At 48.5% G+C, this 17,935-nt stretch overlaps 2 protein-coding genes across 4 annotated transcripts; both read left to right on the forward strand.

Moving 5' to 3' along the window:
• Positions 1 to 2,851: 2,851 nt before the first annotated feature.
• CCR8 (C-C motif chemokine receptor 8) lies at positions 2,852 to 3,919 on the forward strand (the record flags this gene model as incomplete). Its single annotated transcript, XM_081159511.1, has 1 exon — positions 2,852 to 3,919. The coding sequence occupies exon 1, from the start codon at positions 2,858 to 2,860 to the stop codon at positions 3,917 to 3,919; it is 1,062 nt and encodes a 353-aa protein (XP_081015637.1). The 5' UTR covers positions 2,852 to 2,857.
• A 3,435-nt stretch (positions 3,920 to 7,354) lies between these two features.
• SLC25A38 (solute carrier family 25 member 38) lies at positions 7,355 to 17,032 on the forward strand. Of its 3 annotated transcripts, none has more exons than XM_081159963.1 (7): positions 7,355 to 7,756; positions 11,396 to 11,517; positions 12,078 to 12,162; positions 12,631 to 12,810; positions 13,074 to 13,242; positions 13,998 to 14,164; positions 15,601 to 17,032. In XM_081159963.1, exons 1-7 carry the CDS (start codon positions 7,688 to 7,690, stop codon positions 15,721 to 15,723), a joined length of 915 nt encoding a protein of 304 aa, XP_081016089.1. In that variant the 5' UTR covers positions 7,355 to 7,687; the 3' UTR covers positions 15,724 to 17,032. The 3 variants fall into 3 exon arrangements, with proteins under 3 accessions (XP_081016089.1, XP_081016091.1, XP_081016090.1); XM_081159965.1 differs by having other exon boundaries at positions 7,397 to 7,756; positions 11,465 to 11,517; XM_081159964.1 differs by lacking the exon at positions 7,355 to 7,756 and adding an exon at positions 9,109 to 9,264.
• The last annotated feature ends 903 nt before the right edge of the window (positions 17,033 to 17,935 follow it).

The following is a 17,935-nucleotide window of genomic DNA, read 5'->3' on the forward strand; positions in this document are numbered from 1 at the left end:
ATCTCTTTGAATTAGTGTTTTCATTTTCTTTTATAAATCCCTGTCAGTGGAATTGCCTGATTGTGTAGTAGCTCTATTTTTAATTTTTTGAAGAACCTCCATACGATTTGCCACAGTGACTGCATCGACACTTGCTATGTTTTGTCTTTTTGGTAATAGCCATTCTGACAGGTGTGAGGTGATATCTCATTGTGGGTTTGACCTGCATTTCCTTAATGATTAGTGATATTAAGCACCTTTTCATGTGACTGTTCGCCATCTGTATGTCTTCTTTTATAAAATGTCTATTCAAGTCCACTGCCCCCCCCCCTTTTCTTAGAGAGAGAGGAAGGGAGAGGGAAAGGGAGAGGGGGAGAGAGAGAAACATCACTGATGAGAGAGTCATTGATCCGCTGCCCCCTGCACCGCAACCTCCTGGGTCCTAGGCCCCGATGCTCAACCACTGAGCCACGCCCAGCTGGGCTTTTTTAACTTTTAAAATACAGGATGCTTAGTAGGCCCAGCCCTATTCAGCCTCTTACCACAGAGGTGCTACTACACATGCACCTGAGTGCAGACTGTGAGAGGAAGAAATTAGCAACGGAAAGAAAGGCTTGAATTAAGGTATGTATGACTGACCTTCCGGGGGAAGAGACCATGAGCCGGCAGGGACACTTTTATGTCCTTCTGAAAGAGGCAAAGGGGAGACTCATATTTCTAAGGTCTGCCACAAGAGGTCATTTTTAAAAATCTTTGCGTGTCCCAGAGTATGCAAACCCTGCATGTCTTAGTGGCTTCCCGTGGCTCCGGCTGAGGGAATTGTGTTTTTAAAATATATTTGGCTAACTTGCTTGGAGTTTCAAATTAGAGAAAGGTGGCATAGTGAATAGGGATTTCTGGGTGCCCAGCGATCAAATGCCTCAAAAAATAGTAAGTCTACATTGAAATTGCCTTGAATGTATATGTCAACTTGAGAAAAATTGGCATTTCTTTCTAATGAATTTACTGGAGTTGCATTAGTCAGTAAAAGTATAGTATAGATATCAAGCGTACAGTTCTACAACACATCGCCTGCACATGGCATTGAGCACTCACCATCCGAAGACTGGTCTTCTTCTGTCATTATTTATCCCGTTTACTCTCCTCCGTCTGCCCCTGTCCCCACCCCCTTTCCCCTGGTAATGATCATACTCTTCTCTGTGCCCATGAGCCTTTTTTCTTAATTCCTTCTCCTATTTCACCCAGCCTCCCAGCCCCTCTTCCCTCTGGCAGCTGTCAGTCTGTTCTGTTCATCTATGAGCCTGTTTCTATTTTGTTTCTTTATTTTGTTCATTAGATTCCACATCTGAGTGAAACCATACGGTATTTGCCTTTCTCTGACTGGCTTATTTCACGTAGCATAATACTCTCTCGGCTCTTCTATGCTGTTGCAAAAGGGAAGAGCTCCTTCTTTTTTACGACTGAATAGTATTCCGTTGTGTGAACGTCCCACAGCTTTTTTGTCCACTCGTCTGCTGATGGGCACTTGGGCTGCTTCCAAATCTTGGCTATTTGTAAACAGTGCTGCGATGGACGTAGGGGTGCATATAGTCTTTCTAATCAGTGTGTCGGGTTTCTTTGGATATAGTCCCAGAAGAGGAATCACTGGGTCAAGGCAGTTCCATTTTTAACTTTTCGAGGCACCTCCACACCGTTTTCCACAGTGCCTGCACCAGTCTGCGTTCCCGCCAACAGTGCGCGAGGGCTCCCTTTTCTCCGAGTCCTCGCCAGCACTTGTTGTTTGTGGATTTTTTAATCGTAGCCGTTCTGACAGGGGTGAGGCAACAGCCCGTTGTGGTTTTAATTTGCACCTCTCTGATAGTTAAGAGTATTGAGCATCTTTTCATATGTCTATTGGCCATTTGTCGAGTTGCGTTCTTTATAAATTTAGGATATTAACCCCTTTTCGATGTGTCATTGGCAAATGTGCTCTCCCATTCAATGGGTCGTCCTCTCATTTCCTGATGGTTTCCTTTGCTGTGCAAAAACTTTTTAGTTTGGTGTAGTCCCATTGGTTTATTTTTTATTTTGTTTCCCTTGCCAAGGAGATATATCACAAAAAACTTTGCTATGAGAAAGGTGCAGTATGGGGGGGGGGGCTTTGGTATGCTCACCCCTTTCTTATACAAACGCCGGTCCAACCGGATCAGGGCCATACCCTCATGACCCCTTTAACCTGAATTACCTCGTTCAGGCACCACATTGGGGATCAGGGCTTCAATATCTGACAGGTGGGGGGTGGACACACTTCAGTCCATCGCATTCTGCCTTCTGGCCTCCCTGAAACTCATGTCCCTCTCACACGCAAAGTGCATTCGCTCCATTTCAGTGCTCTCCCCGGCCTTAACTCGTCTAGATAGCATCTATATCGGGTACGTGTGAAACTCGGGCTGTGATTCATTTTGAATTCTTTGTTTTGTTTTTAAATCCTCACCTGGAAATATATTTTTTTCCATTGTTTTTCAGAGAGAGTGGAAGGGGGGGAGAGAGAGAGAGAGAAACATCGATGTGAGAGAGACACATCGATCGGTTGCCTCCTGCACGAACCCCGGCCAGGGCCTGGGATCCAGCCTGCAACCGAGGCCCCTGCCCCTTGGCTGGAATCGAACCTGGGACCCTTCAGTCCGTGGGCCGACATTCTAACCCCCGGGCCAAACCAGCCAGGGCTCATTTTGAATTCTTGGGAGAGGAGTGAGAACATTTAGTCTGTAAGAGGCTTTAGGACTTCAACATATGAATGGGGGTTTGGAAGATACCTTCAGCCTGGGCTTCTTAGTTAAAATATTTTTAAAGCATGACTGTCTCCTAGGTGCCTCGGTGACCAGGTCCTCCTGCCCTGATGGATTATACACCCGAGCCCAATGTGACAACGGCTGACTACTACTACCCTGATATCCTCTCAAGCCCCTGCAACGGGGAAGTCATCCAGAGAGAGAGCAAGTTGCTGCTGGCCATCTTCTACTGCCTCCTGTTTGTATTCGGTCTTCTGGGGAACGGCCTGGTCATCCTGGTCCTTGTCCTCTGCAAGAAGCTGCAGAGCATCACAGACATATACCTTTTGAACCTGGCCCTGTCTGATCTGCTTTTTGTCTTTTCCTTCCCCTTTCAGACTCACTATCAGCTCCACCAGTGGGTGTTTGGCACTGTGATGTGCAAGGTGGTCTCTGGCTTTTATTACATTGGCTTCTTCAGCAGCATGTTCTTTATCACGCTCATGAGCGTGGACAGGTACCTGGCAATCGTCCACGCCGTGTACGCCATGAACGTGAGGACAGCCAGGGTGGGCGCCGCCCTGAGCCTGACAGTGTGGCTGGTCGCGATCATGGCCACCAGCCCACTGCTAGTGTTTTACCAAGTGGCCTCTGAGGACGGCATCCTCCAGTGTTATTCGTCTTACAATCACCAGACCTTAAAGTGGAAGCTCTTCACCCACTTTGAGATGAACATCTTAGGCCTGTTGGTCCCATTCACCATCCTCATGTTCTGCTACGTCAGCATCCTGCACCAGCTGCAGAACTGCCAGAACCAGCACAAGGGCAAGGCCATCAAGTTGGTGCTCATTGTGGTCGTCGCATCTTTGCTCTTCTGGGTCCCGTTCAACGTGGTCCTCTTCCTCACATCCCTGCACAACCTGCACGTCTTGGACGGATGTGTCATAAGCCAGCAGCTGACTTACGCCACCCATGTCACAGAAATCATTTCCTTCACTCACTGCTGTGTGAACCCTGTTATCTATGCTTTCATGGGTGAGAAGTTCAAGAGACACCTGTCAGAAATATTTCAGCAAAGTTGCAGCTACATCTCCCTCTTCTTGGGGAGGTCAGTCCCCAAGGAAGCCAGGGAGAAGCCATTCTCCTATCAGCACTCCTTCCGTACGTCCACCACCGACTACATTCTGTGAGGCCGGTGCCTCAAGGCGGGGGGGCCTTTGCTTTCCCCGCCACCGCTCTTCCCAATGACAGGAATGGTTTATGTTGGACTCCGAGCATCCCTTTACTCCTGGAAATTTGGTTACAGACCTAAGGTATATTTCACATTAAATAATTTCCTTTAAAAAAAAAAAATTCTAAATAATTACCTGCTATTGCAAGTGAATCATCTCAACTTTCAAAGACTTTGTGGAGATAGTATATATGTTACACTATAAAGTATAATGTTTGTTTGGGGTTCTTTTTTTCTAGTTTCCTGAGTGTCTTTATCATATACGAATTTAGATTTTATCAAATGCTTTTTTTCTTATCTCGAGGTGATAATAGATCTTTCTTCCATTATCCTGTTTATCTGGTGAACTACATTGGTTGAGTCTTATCTTAAATCAAACTATTTTCCCTGGGGAAAAACGACCTCTTGGTCATGGTCATTTTAATAAATAATTGTATTCTTTTGGGATTTTTTAAAAATCTGTGTTCACGAGAGATATTGTTCTGAAATTTCCTCTTTTTATGAGGTCCTGGTTAAGTTTGGCCTCCCAAAATGCATTGAAGCATTCCCTTTTCTACAACTGAGTTTTTATAAAAAATTTGGTGTTATTTCTCCCTTAAATGTTTGATGAAATTCATTAGCAAGCCATGGGGGCTTTCTCTGTAGGAAGATTTGAAATTATGCATTCAATTTTTTTGGCAGATAGAGATTATTCAGATTTTCTATTTTTGCCTGTCTCACTTTTAGAAAGCTGTGATTTTTCAGGAATTTCCCCACTTTATCTAACTTGTCAAACATATCATAAAATTCTTCCTAGTGTCCTTTCATGGTCTGTTTTAATGCAGGTGGCTTTGAAGTAATGTTCCTTTTCTTTCCTGATATTGGTCATTTATGGTTTCTCCCTCTTTTTTTTTTTCTTTTTTTCCTGATCAGCTTTATGGGGTTTATTAATTTTACGAATCTTTTCAAAGAACCAGCTTCTGACTTTGTTGATTTTCTGGTTTTGTCTTTTCATTAATTCCTGCTCTTATCTTTATCTTACCCGCTTTCTTTGGGTTTCATTTGCAGTTTTATTCTAGCTTTTAGAAATGGAATCTTAGATTATTGATTGTCAACAACAAACAAAAAGCTCTTCAACAGGCCTTAGAACGCTGCAGAGCCGGCCTCGTCCACCTCTCCCCACCTGCCCCACTCCTCCCTCCACTGTGCCTTTCCAGCCTCTCTGGCCTTCCTTGAACCAGAGGTTGGTCTCTGTTATTTATTCAGATGGTCCTTCTCTCAATTTTTATGTGTGTGCCTCTATTTCCCCCGGCCTCTAGTTATTTGAGTGTTAGCACTTCCACTTTTCTTACTCATCTCTTGTAGCTTTATTATATATATATATATATGCTCTTAATGTGCTCTTAATTTCAGCTATTCTATTTTTTCACACTGGCACAGTGAACCACTTAGTCAACACTTGCTGAGTTGAAATGATGAGGGCTGGAGGGACACGGGGAAGGGGGCAGAGGGACATTCACATTTACTCTGAGCTGGGCACTTAAACCAGCATTTTCCCATGGATCTTTAAAGAGTCTTTCAGATGATTGTTGTTAACCTAAGGGGCCGCCAAACTGGAATTCCAGAGCTTGACATCTCCAAAGCAATGGGAGTTCCACCCCACCTCCTGCATTCTCACATGTGCCCTGTGCTCCTCGGCTGGGCTGCCTCACTGCCTGGCCCGGAGCAGGCTGAGTTCTGGAGGACAGGACTCTGAGTGGCGCCAGCCACCTGGAAGGGGCCACTCTGCTGGGCACAGATGGATGGACCAGCTCTGTGGTTGGTGTGTGCCTTGGGGAGTGGTCTCCTCTGCCTGCTGCCAGACTGCTGCCTGCCAGGGCTTTTCTCTCTCCAACCCAGCAAAGACCATTTGGAGCAGCCAACACTTGTGAAGCAGGATGTACCTCCGGATCTTGAACGATGCCAGGCCTTCCTGAGGGGACATGGCAATGGATACGTTGGCAAGCTCTCTGAGCATCAAGGAAGTCATCTGTAGGACAAGGATGCTGATGGACGATGGTGACAACACTGCCATCTATCCTGCCTGCTTCACAGAACTGCCTGATGTCCAACCTGTAACCTGTAAACAGCTTTGTATGCATAAAAGGTTAATTTCTATTACTATCATGAAAATGCACAACATATAGGCTTGTGCTAGCTGTGTAATTTTGGGCAACTTTATTTTTTTCCTACAACTTCGTTTATTGTGCTATATTTTCACAGCAGGATGAAGGAAATAAAATGTCTTATTGAAGTTTTATCTGGAAAACACTTTCTCACAAACACTTTCAAATGCTGTTATAATTCTGATTTCAATGTTTTTGCATACAAAATAAAAGCATTTTAAAAAATATATTTTTATTGATTTCAGAGAGGGGAAGTGAGAGAGTGAGAGAGAAACATCAATGATGAGAGAGTCATTGGTCACCTACCTCCTGCACGCCCCCCACTGGGGATTGAGCCTGCAACCTGGGCATGTGCCCTGACTGGGAACTCAACTGTGACCACCTGGATCCTAGGTCAACGCTCAACTGCTGAGCCACACTGGCCGGGGCAAAAAGCATTTTGTTTTGAGCAAATGAAGTTTCCGAGGTAAAATGACTGGGTTCGTAGAGCAGGGCTCCAATGGGGGGTAAAAGCAGCAAAGGCAAATTTCGTTTATTGATTTTTTAGCTGTGGAACTTTGGGCAAATTACAGTAAAATGTCCCGTGCTTCAGTTTCCTTGTCGGTAAAATGCACAACTCTGCTCTCCGTGAGAGGGCCGGGCGGGGTTATGAAGCGGTGCTCTGATGCCACCTGCCTGCCACTCAGTGGCTGACACTGAGAGGGCCGCCTGCAGGAGAAGAGCTGGCCTTGAGCTCTGTGTGTGTCCCCTTGCGTGTGTCACACGTTCAGAACATGCTTGTCAGGGGAAGGCTGCAGAACTGGCCCAGGCTGAAGGGGACCAGACTAGAGCGACATGCCCACCAACAGAAGTATATGATCCTACACCGGATTCTGGACCCGGGGGAAATGCTATGAAGGACAGTTTGGCTACAGCGAGTAAAATCTGAACTTGAGCTAAATAGGAGACAACCTAAGTGTTAAATTAAGTATTAGAAGACAGAAAACAGAGAGACACTTAGAACAGCGCCTGGGCTATGGCAGTACAACAGCTGATGCTGCCTGTCACTGCCCACTAGGAAGCCAGCCCCCTGAGGGCACGGCTCCCTCCGTTTTAGCCGCTGCTGTACCCCCAGAGCCTGGAACAGCCCCCAGGCCAGAATTCCCCCAGGTGCTAACCAAGCTCCTCGGGGGCAGGGAGGCGCGGGCCCTGCAGTTCCTGCTGTCCCCACCAGGTGGCACCACAGAGCACACCGCCGGCGCCCCGGCCCCGCGGCCGACCCCGGAAGTTCAATCCCGCCGGTCCGAGCAGTTCCTCCCGCCCGGTACCTTCAGCCGCGCCGGCCGCAGTCCCGGGGTCTGGGCAGAATGTGCCGGGGGGCGGAGCCGCTGTGTCCGCCGAGCGAGTGAAGAGTCGCAGGTGGTTCCCGGGCGCAGGCTCGCACGGCAGCCCCGGACCGCGGAGGTGTAGACGGTAGAGAGCCCCGGCCTTGGAGCGCGTCGCCCGGCTGCCTCTATCGCGTCACCTCCTCCGACGCCGCGAGGGCCGGGCCAGAGCTCCCGCCGACGGGGCCCCGTGCCCGGGGCACGCACGGGCCTCGCTCCATGATTCAGAAGGCACGCCCGGCGCTGCTGCAGCCTCAAGATGTCGGAGACAGGATGGAGACGCTCATGGTAAACCGCGGGGAGGGGGCGGCAGGGCAGGCGGGGGGCCGGGGCTGCGGCCCTCGCCGACCCTCTCCGGCGCCCCGGGTGCGCGCGGAGTTGGGGGCTTGGCGGGGAAGGAGGAGGGGGGAGAGGGTTGCAGCCCGGCGCTGGGGACCGACGGGCCAAGGTCGCGCTGCCGCGGTCCGTGGCGTCCGGGTGGGGGTGGGCGGCATCGCCGGGCCTGGGCGGGCGGGAGGCGGGAGGCGCCCGTGAGCCCCGAACCCGGTGCCAGCTCCACGCTTAGAGTTGGACGCCTGCAGTGACAGGTGGGGGACACCCGGGCAGTTATGTGGACCTTCTCGAGGCCCAGTAAGAGCGCTAAGCCCGAGGCGTTGGGAACCATGCGGCGGGGAGAGGGGCCACCTTTGGGTCTCCAGTTCCCTGCGTGCGGGGAATAGGTGCGTGCGCGGAGCCGGCGCCGCGAGGCCACGCCCCCAGGCGTCCGGATTGGCTGCCGCGGTCGGGCCGCCGAGCCGCTATTGGTGGAGGCGGAGGCGCGGCTGGGCGGGTGCGTCCCGGGGGCTCGGGCGGAGCGGCGTTGGTAGTGGGCGGAGGCGGGGGCGCGGCTTGGCCTTGCCCCGGGCGGTCCCGAGCCCGCAGCCCCTCTCCCTGCAAAGCCGCCTCCGAGCCACTTTCGCTGGGTGCGGGGTGCACATATTTTTGTTTTTGTTGTTGTTGTTGTTTTAATCCTTACATCTTTGAAAAAACGTGCTTACCGATTTCTCTTTCTGGGCCCCCCATCCCTCACCCCGAGATGTATTGGATTTACGATTGAATTGGATTTAGGATTTATTTTTTTTAAAGGGATGTAGAAATGGCTTTGAGACCCGGCCAATAGCTTGAAACCCTGGGACTTAGGACACATTTGTAACCTGTGTGAGCTCTAGTTTCAGTTGTAAAATGGGTTTAAATACCTAGCTCTCAAGAGCGTTGTGAGATTCTTGAGGTGGTGGGTATAGGTGCCTTGCCCAGTGCTGCTCTGGGAGCCCAGTGGAGGGTGGGTTGGCACAGTTACGGCTGGAGACCACCGAGGAGGCCACTAGGATGGGTCGATGGGGGCAGACTCTGGCGAGGGGTCATCCGCAGGACTTGGTCATGAAGCAGGAGGTAGACTGAGGAGTCACGCGTCTCCCAAATTTCCCGTGGCTGCGCCAGTGCATTGGAGAGGAGGCAAGAGTGTGGGAACCGTTGACTGAGTTTCGCTGTGGAGTGTTGAGTCTGAGATGCCCGTGTGCCAGTGGGAGGTGGAGGAGGCTGGGAATAGCGGCTGTCCCGGGCAGGAGGGGTGGGCGTTGCCCGCCTGTGGGCGAGGTGGGTGTGGGCTGAGAGGCTGCAGCTGGAGGAGATAAGCGAAACGGCACCATCTGCAGGCAGACCCAGGGCAAGGAGACCTAGCCGGGCCGCAGGGAGAGGAGAGAGAACTCAAACCTGAGAAGGGAGGCTGTCAGCTGGCTCAGATGCACCAGAGAGGCCAAGTAAGAGAGGGATAAAGACGGGAAAGGGGTCCTGGGATGCAGCTGGGCCTTGGCCGTGTCACGCGGGCCGCTTGGTGGGGAAGCCTACCTGGATGGCAAGTGATGCTGGGGTCCTGAGGAGTGAAGATCACAGAGGGGTAGGAGAAGACCTGCCCTTGGGCTGGAAGCTGGGGCAAAGGCAGGGTGCCACTGGAAGAGAGAGGCCAAGTGCAGTAAAGAAGGGCTCACTCCAGGAGTCCGAGAAAAACAACACTTGTGGGGATATGTGTTAGCAGAAGGAGAAGGACACCTCTCCTTGGGTAGGGGCTTTGTGCACCGACCCACACCTGTGGAAGTACACATTTTGCTCAGTTTCACTTGCTGTCTTACCAATTCTACCACCCTTTGATACTTTTACAAGCTACCTGAACATGGTTATAAGCGCCGGTATTTATTACCTGAACCTATCTAGTCCTTTCCCCAGCAGAAATTCCAGTTATAACGAGACTTGCTCTTTTGGTGGAATGTAGAAAGCTTTCTTCTCTGGGAAACAAATATCACAGGTTACAATCATTTTGGTTACATGACATGTATAAAGGCAACTTTATATTCATCTTAATAGTGTTTTAGAACCAGAGTATGTCCTTTATTTTGAATTAATGAGGGGAGTTCGGCTGGTGTGGCTCAATGGATTGAGCACCATCCCATACACAAAGAAGTCACCAGTTCAATTCCAGGTCGGGGCACAGGTGGGCTCTATTCCCATTGGAGGCGTGCAGGAGGCAGCTAATTGATGTTTCTCTCATCCAATGTTTCTATCTCTCCCTCTCCCTCTCTAAAAATAAATATATATTTTTTAAAAAGGAGGAGAGAGGTCTTTTTGAGTAGAACTTGCCAAGTGTCTGCCTTTGGAGAAGACTTTCTTCCTTGATTGGAATCCCCCCCCCGCACAATATTTCTTAATTGTTCTTTCATCAAGAGAAGCTATTCCCTAGCTGGAATGTGCATGTTTCAAAGTTCAGGAACACAGGTCAGTGACAAACTTCCATGGAACACAGCCCAAAGGAATCCTTGACATTCCAAAGTCACTTTACACCCTGAAAGATGTCAGCTTTCCTCATCTCCTCAGAGTCTTTCATGGAATCATAATTCCTATAGAAATCTGCACATATGCCTTGTTTCTTGGTGCAGCCACAGCAAACTTACAGAAAACTGCAACCCCAGGGATACAAAGATTGCTCCAACAATATGAAATCGCAGATGGTTGGCCAGAAGGCCACTCATCTGAGGTTTTCTCAAAGCTCTGGAAGGTATGGTAGTCATATTTGCCTTAACACCAGCATCCTTCCTGATGGAGAAACAAATGGATGATCCCTGGGTGGATTTTTTAAAGTGCCTTTCACACCATGTGTGATCAGATCCAGGCTGGATTAGTAGTGTTAAAGCTAGATGGGCATGCTGTGAGGGCTCTGGAGCTTGCCTGGGGGAGAACATTAATTTTTGATGGAGTCCTGCCCTTCTGAGTGGTGCCTCTGAATTCACTGGTGTGAGTGCCTGTCCTGGCTTACAGGAGAGCCAGCAAAACAGGAAAGGCCACTAGTCCACAGCACCTTCTGCAAGCTGCTTAGGCCTCAGAGAGATGGGTGGGTGTATGAGAGGGGGAAAGTTTTAAATTAAGGAAATTCATAGGTTTCACAGGAAGTTGCCCATGTCTTACATTGTGGTGCAGCTTAAGGTTTCATTTCCTTTGTCTTGTTCCTATAAATATCTACTGGTCCTATCACCAAGGGAGCCTGGAAACCAGCCATTCAGAGTCCAAATACTGTGTTCAGTTGGTTTTGCTTTTGTGACTATAAGGAGATGGGCAATAACTTTTATTGTGGCCTAGAGAGGCGTGGTTGGTGGCATAATTCACAGGTGAAATAGACGTGTTGCTCAGTAGGAACAAAGTTATAATCAATACCGAGACCAGAGAGCTCCCCCTGAAGTGCACTGTGCTCTTAGAGACCTTGCAGCCCTGTTCACTCCAGCTGTGCTTTTCCCTCCTCCAAAGTCTGAAGCTTATACAGGGCACTGCCAGGGGAGCTTCTAGACGATCCTTCACCGGTGAGGCCTGTGGTGGTGCTGCTCACCGCGTTCTCTTGTCCTGCAGCTGCACCCGGTGATCAAGGCTTTCCTGTGTGGCTCCATCAGTGGCACCTGCTCTACCCTTCTTTTCCAGCCCCTGGATCTCCTCAAAACACGCCTGCAGACTCTGCAGCCCTCAGCCCATGGGTAAGGCCTGCTGCCCCCATTTCCTTGAGGAGCTGGTCTCAGCAACTTCTCTCCCACATAGGAGGTTCTGTATGGTGGTGTCAGCCTCCATTCTGTTCGCTGCTCACCAGGACACAGGCCAGGCCCAACTTTCCTGGGTTTACATTAGTTAGTGTAATTAATGTAATTTAATGTTAATTGGATGGGGTCCTTCCCTGAGCAGCTTCCTGGGATCTCCCTCGGTGACATTTGCATTTTTTGTGCTAGTCCATAATGTCATACCTGTGCTGCGAGTATTGTCTTTTTTGTGTTCCCCATGCTGGGTTCGGCACTGTGGGAAATATACAAAATATATGTAAAATGGAAGGCTATAAAACAGGTTATCCCATTGCTTGTAGTATAAATGGACAGATAAACATGTAAGTGTCAAACCATGACACATAAGAACTCCATTGTGAGGCACATTGTGAATTCTTAAGTGTTCCGGGAAGAGTCCACACGGAGTCTTTGAGCGGGCAGTTTCCTTATGAGGACGCCGGCTGAGTGACTTCCCTCCCTGCCTCCCTGTTGTCTGCCCTCAGGTCCAGACGCGTGGGGATGCTGGCTCTGCTCCTGCAGGTGGTCCGCACTGAGAGTCTTTTGGGCCTGTGGAAAGGGATGTCCCCTGTAAGCTGCCCTTTGGCTCTTCTCTTGCACCCTCTCCTGTAACTAGCCATTTCTCATCTACCCCAGTATCCCCTCAACAAACGTGAGCGTAGGAAGTGGCGGGAGTGCCTGCGTGGTCTTGCTGCCTGTCTCATGCTGTTGCTGACTCCTGGGGGGGGGAATAGCTGGACACTAACTCGGCCTGACTTGTTAGTGCATCTTACACCTTGCTCCCCTTCGCAGGTGGCGGGATAGCTCTCAGGCACGCCCTCCACCCTTGCGCAGAGTTCCCCAAAGGGATTAGGTTGCCCATGGGAGTGACTGATTGGATCACACCCCCTGTTGGCCGCCTTCCTGTCCCCTGTTGGTGTTCCCCCCCAACTACTTGCATGCAAATGCTGGGTCCTTTGGGAAAACTCAGCTAAGACAGTATCTTATAATGCGGGTCTTTGATTTCTCTCCTCCAACTCTGCACCCCCTTCGCCGCAGTCCATTGTGAGGTGTGTCCCTGGCGTTGGCATCTACTTTGGCACTCTGTACTCTCTGAAGCAGTACTTCCTGCGAGGCCATCCTCCCACTGCCATGGAGTCGGTCATGCTGGGGGTGGGCTCTCGTTCAGTTGCAGGGGTCTGCATGTTGCCCATCACTGTGATCAAGACACGGTACGAGGTGAGTTTGACTACTTTAGGCCCTCGGGGTGGGTAAACAGAGGCGTTGGGCTCTTGAATCAAGTGGCCACTGATGTCACCTCCCAATTTATAATCTAACATAAAGGCTGATGTGGCCAGAGTACCCATTTGTGTGTGCAGGCCAAGCCACGTGTGAACCACAGCCCAGTGCCCTGGTAACGCCACCCACCCTGAAGTTGGCTTGCTTCACTGCTCAAACCCAGGGTGGCCCTGCGAACCCCTGGTTCTGTGCTTCCTTTGCAGAGTGGAAGGTATGGCTATGAGAGCATCTACGCAGCCCTGAGGAGCATCTATCGCAGTGAAGGGCACCGGGGCCTCTTCAGTGGCCTGACAGCGACACTCCTTCGTGATGCTCCCTTTTCTGGAATCTACCTAATGTTTTACAACCAGACCAAAACCATCGTGCCCCATGGTATGGATGAAGAAAGGTGTGGTGGGGAAGAGATCTCCCGAGACTCATTCTCAGCACTTCTCTGTGACTATTTGTTTCTCTTAGCAGCCCCAGATCCTTAGCAGAGTTTTAGGAACCGACCTGGGCATTGTGGTGGGTAAGGGCCGGGCATTGGGCTGCAGTGGGCATCACAGACATGGCCCATCTTTTAAGTGCAGCCTTTGGAAAGGGATGTACTGTGATTCTTGAGTGGGGGGCGGGGTGTGTGAAATTAAGCACTTTTACATAGGTCCTGCAGGAATACTTCCTAAATTTGCCTGATTCTAAGATTGCAGGAGGACCACATAAGTGACAGTGTGTCCCCAGTGTCTTACATCAGGAAGTTCATGACATCAGTCTGACTCATTGTAGGTGATGTTAACTTTATCATGTGGATATGAAAACTCAATTTCTGTTTTCTTTTGTAATTTGTAAGTATCTCTGTGGGGAGATACTTTGAATCTACATAAACCCGTATAAAACTTCCTGTTCCTTTCATCCATATGTTTCAGCATCAGTCATTGGTTCTTGCTTGAATCAATTATCTGATGGTTATAAAAAGGTGAAATTTTCAGTCCATTATTCCATCTACATTTATTAATTATACCTTTAAAATTTTAAACTCTTAACTCTTCCCCTTCTGGCTTTGGGGAAGAACTAGTAGGCAACTTGGCATTGATATCTGTCTGATGAGTGAGATTGAATTATAACTGAGCGTTACCTGCATCCTGTTTCAGACCAGTTGGACGCAGCCCTCGTCCCCGTTGTACATTTCAGCTGTGGGATATTTGCTGGTATTCTGGCCTCGCTGGTGACGCAGCCCGCAGATGTTATCAAAACCCATATGCAGCTCTCCCCAATGAAATTTCGGTGGATTGGCCAGGCTGTGACAGTCATCTTCAAGGTAAGGCAACAGAATAAATATTTATTCTTACTGTGGTAAGGTTCTCCCTCTAAGTAGTGGTAGCTCTTGGCCTTTACACCAGGGATGGGGAACCTTTTTTCTGCCAAGGGCCATTTGGATATTTATAACATCATTCGCAGGCCATACAAAATTATCAACTTAAAAATTAGCTGTGAAAAAAGCTCCTAGATTTAATGAATTTCGTGTCCCTCCTGTGGTTGCCTTAGCAGGGCTAGACAAAGTGATTTCACGGGCTGGATGTTGCCTACCCCTGCTTTACACAATAGAATCACCTGGGAGCTTTAAAAAATCCCCATTCCTAGGTCACAACCCAGGTATCAGCATTTTAAGTTCCCGAGTGGTTCCATTGTGTTCCCAGGTTTGAGAACCACTGCTGAAAACCAGCAGTTGGGTTTTTTTGGGGTGGGAGACCTACAATAGGACAACCTGTAGTATTTGTTAGGCATATAGATTGTTGGGTTCTACCCCGGACCTGTTGAATCGGGCCATCTGGGGGACCCAAGGATCTGATCAAGGATGCAAGACAAAGAAAAAACCCAGAAACATATTGGTTTCTAGCAGTTTGCTCTCATACAAAGGGTGTTACTGAAGATAAACACAGTAGATGTAAAGTGCACTGAGGGACTACTTAAAAGCCACTGAGTTGGCCCTTGGGAAACGTGCTGTTATCACCCAACAGTTACTCTTGTTCACAGTAAATTTGCCACCTATATCTTTAGCTTTTCCCGTACTTCTCAATTTTTCTCTGCAGCAGCAGAAACATGTAAGCATATGCATCAAGTACTGTTCCACTGAGATATTAGCGGATATTTGTGAATCTCATCATGTCCTCGCACTGCTTAGGTTGCTTGCTTTCTTTTCTGTACCTAAAATCATAAAGTTTGAAACATTCTTCAGTATATGTGAAAATGGCAGTTATGAACAATCAGAATGAACCAATCAATCTAGATTATGAGGGAGGAAAAAGAGGTGTTTTGTCTTTAATTCTTATATAGGGTCACCAAGAATATACAGTGAATTACCAAAAAAAAAAAGGAAGAAAAAAAAATTCCTCCCTAGGCAGAGAAATTGCCAAAAAGGCACCTTTTCCTTTAGCCTGGAGCAAGGGCCCTAGGCTGGGCCAGCAGACCTTGGTCTGGATTTCAGCTGCCACTTGGGGCCTGGTGCGTCTGTGCTCTGCACAAGCTGTCCACCTGTACAGCTGAGAAATAAATCCCCCTGCATAGAGCAGCTTAGAAAGATCAAGTTTAGCAACTGTGCAAAATTGTTTTTAAAGTTTATAGTCTTCTTGGACCCATTAGTCATAGTTTTGACATTATTTATAAATGTCTAAAAACTAAGACTCAAAAATGGAGTAGCACGGTATATAATTATATTGCTACTTATCAGAGTTTTGACATTCGTTTCCCTCCTAGGACTATGGGCTGCGTGGCTTCTTCCAAGGCGGTGTCCCCCGGGCCCTCCGCAGGACTCTGATGGCTGCCATGGCATGGACAGTCTATGAAGAGATGATGGCCAGGATGGGCCTGAAGTCCTGACCCAGAGGGGCACTAGGAAAAGATGGGATCTGTTGCCCTGCCTGGTTTCAGCCCAGGGCTGCTGCATCTCACTATCCCGGAGTGAGGTGAAGTCCCATCTGGAAAGCCAGGCAGATATGTCACCTTGGTACCCAGTTCAAGTAGAGAATAGATGGGCCTGACTCTGCCTTCAGAATCTCCCTAAAGAGGAGTCACTGAGACATACAGCATGTTGGGGAGTTAGGAGAAGGGTTTGCACACCCTGCCAGGCTACTTGAAAGTATTTCCCAGGAGAGAGCTCTGTCGGGGGTCTCTGCTCCAGCCACCCACCTACACCATGGTGCCTCTTTGGGTCTGTTCTTGGGCAAGGAATCCAAAGCCACAGAAATTGTGGGCTGCCCACAGTGGCTGAGGAGCTCCGGGGTGGGGGGGGGGGGTGGTTAGGGAGGCTGGTTCTGCAGAAAGAGGAGTCACTGTCACCAGGCCAAAGTCTACGGCTGCGGAAGAAAAGGTGTCATGACTGTATTGGTTCCTCGTCAACCTCGCAGAGGCTCTGCAGAATGGGGGACAGTGACTTCCTAGCCTCTAAGTGTCTAAAGTTTTGTGGGTTTTTTTTTTAAATCTTGGCCCAGCACTGTTTCAACTCTGAGTTCTGGCATTTTTCTGCAGCTAAAGTTCAGATTAATAAAATGAAGCACTTTGTCATTGAAAACTGGAAAGCCTAAATAGTGCCATCACTCTGTTTTAAGACCTAAAACTTTTAAACAACTTTATGTTACTTGTCATTAATTTCATATATACAAGTCAGTGATTTTTAGCAACTTTACTGAATGGTACAACCATCGCCATAAACCAGTTTTAGACACATTTATCTGGCCCTAAGACCTCATTTACAATTAATACATGTTCCAAACCCCAGCCCCAGGCAGCCACTGATCTGCTTTGTCTGTAAATTTGCCTTTTCTCTATACCTCATAATGGAGCCATACAGTATGTAGGCTCTTGTGTCTGGCTTCTTTCACTTTGCAGAATGTGTTTGAGGTTCATTCACCTGTGATGTGGCATATTCAACACTCCTTTTTTTTTTTATGGCAGAATACTATTGAATGGTATGCCTCTACCCTGTGTTATTTATCCATTCATCGGTGGACTAATATTTGAATTGTTTCCACTTTGGGGCTTGTGAATGATGCCACTATGAACATTCATGTACACTTGTTAGTGTAGACATGCATTTTCACTTCTCCTGCATATACAGGGGTGGGCAAAAATAGATTTACATAATGCAAATAAAAAATACAAGAATAAATTCTCCCGTACTCACAACCATAAACCTACTTTGGCCTTTTCTATCACTTTCAAGCTTAGGAAAGGGCCGTTACTAAGCAGCAGGAAGGGGAAGTTTGGTTTCCTGGTTACTAACATGGCCTGATCCAGGTGGCCCAGGTTGAAAGCCTGGCTCTCCACCTAGTAGACACACTTGAAATTGTGTAAGAGATGGGGATGGTGATATTTCCTAACCCAGCGTGGAGGTGAGGGTTGAGTGAGCAATGTGTATTCGTTTCCTAGGGCCCCCCAACAAATTAGCACAAACTGGGTGGCTTCTAACAACAGAAATGTATTCTCTCACCGTTCTGCATCCTATAGCCTGAAAGCACGGTGTCAGCAGGGCCATTCTCGGAAGGCTCTAGTTCCTTGTCTCCAGCTTCTGGTGCCTACTGACAATTCTTAGCACTCATCACTCCAATATCTGCCTCTGTGTGTGTCCAAATTTCTGTCTTCTCTTAAGGACACCAGTCACTGGGTTGGGGCCCACCTACTCCAGAATGACCCCATCTTAACTTGATTGTATCCGCAAAGGCCCTCTTTCCAAATAAGGTCACATAAGAACTGGGGGTTAGGACTCCAACATATCTTTTTTGGGGACACAAGTCAATGCATAACACATTAAGTTCAATGATTTATAAGTTTAAGTTTATACTTTAGGTTTTAGGTTAAAATGCAGTATTCAAAAAAAATTTTTTTTACATGGGGAGGAGTATAGGAGAGAACATAGTGGCACCCAGGTCCCCAGTGCTTGGTGTCATGTGAGGCCTTGTGCTGGGGAAAGCAGGGGGCACTTAGGACTGGGGATGGTGTGCTGGGACAGGAATGAAGGAAGGCAGGTTAACACAAATGCTGGACAGAGTGGCTGCCTCCTAAGAACTCAGACTCTGCCAGGGCAGTCAGGTCT

This window comes from Miniopterus schreibersii, assembly GCF_964146895.1.
Source record: "Miniopterus schreibersii genome assembly, chromosome: 15".
Classification (NCBI taxonomy): Eukaryota; Metazoa; Chordata; class Mammalia; order Chiroptera; family Miniopteridae; genus Miniopterus; species Miniopterus schreibersii.

Bases quoted from the DNA above. Each gene is read 5' to 3' on its own strand.
- SLC25A38 (XM_081159963.1), top strand. From the start codon at position 7,688: ATGATTCAGAAGGCACGCCCGGCGCTGCTGCAGCCTCAAGATGTCGGA. The intron at 12,811-13,073 runs GTGAGTTTGACT...CTTCCTTTGCAG, and splicing joins TGATCAAGACACGGTACGAG to AGTGGAAGGTATGGCTATGA. The intron at 14,165-15,600 runs GTAAGGCAACAG...TTTCCCTCCTAG, and splicing joins CTGTGACAGTCATCTTCAAG to GACTATGGGCTGCGTGGCTT.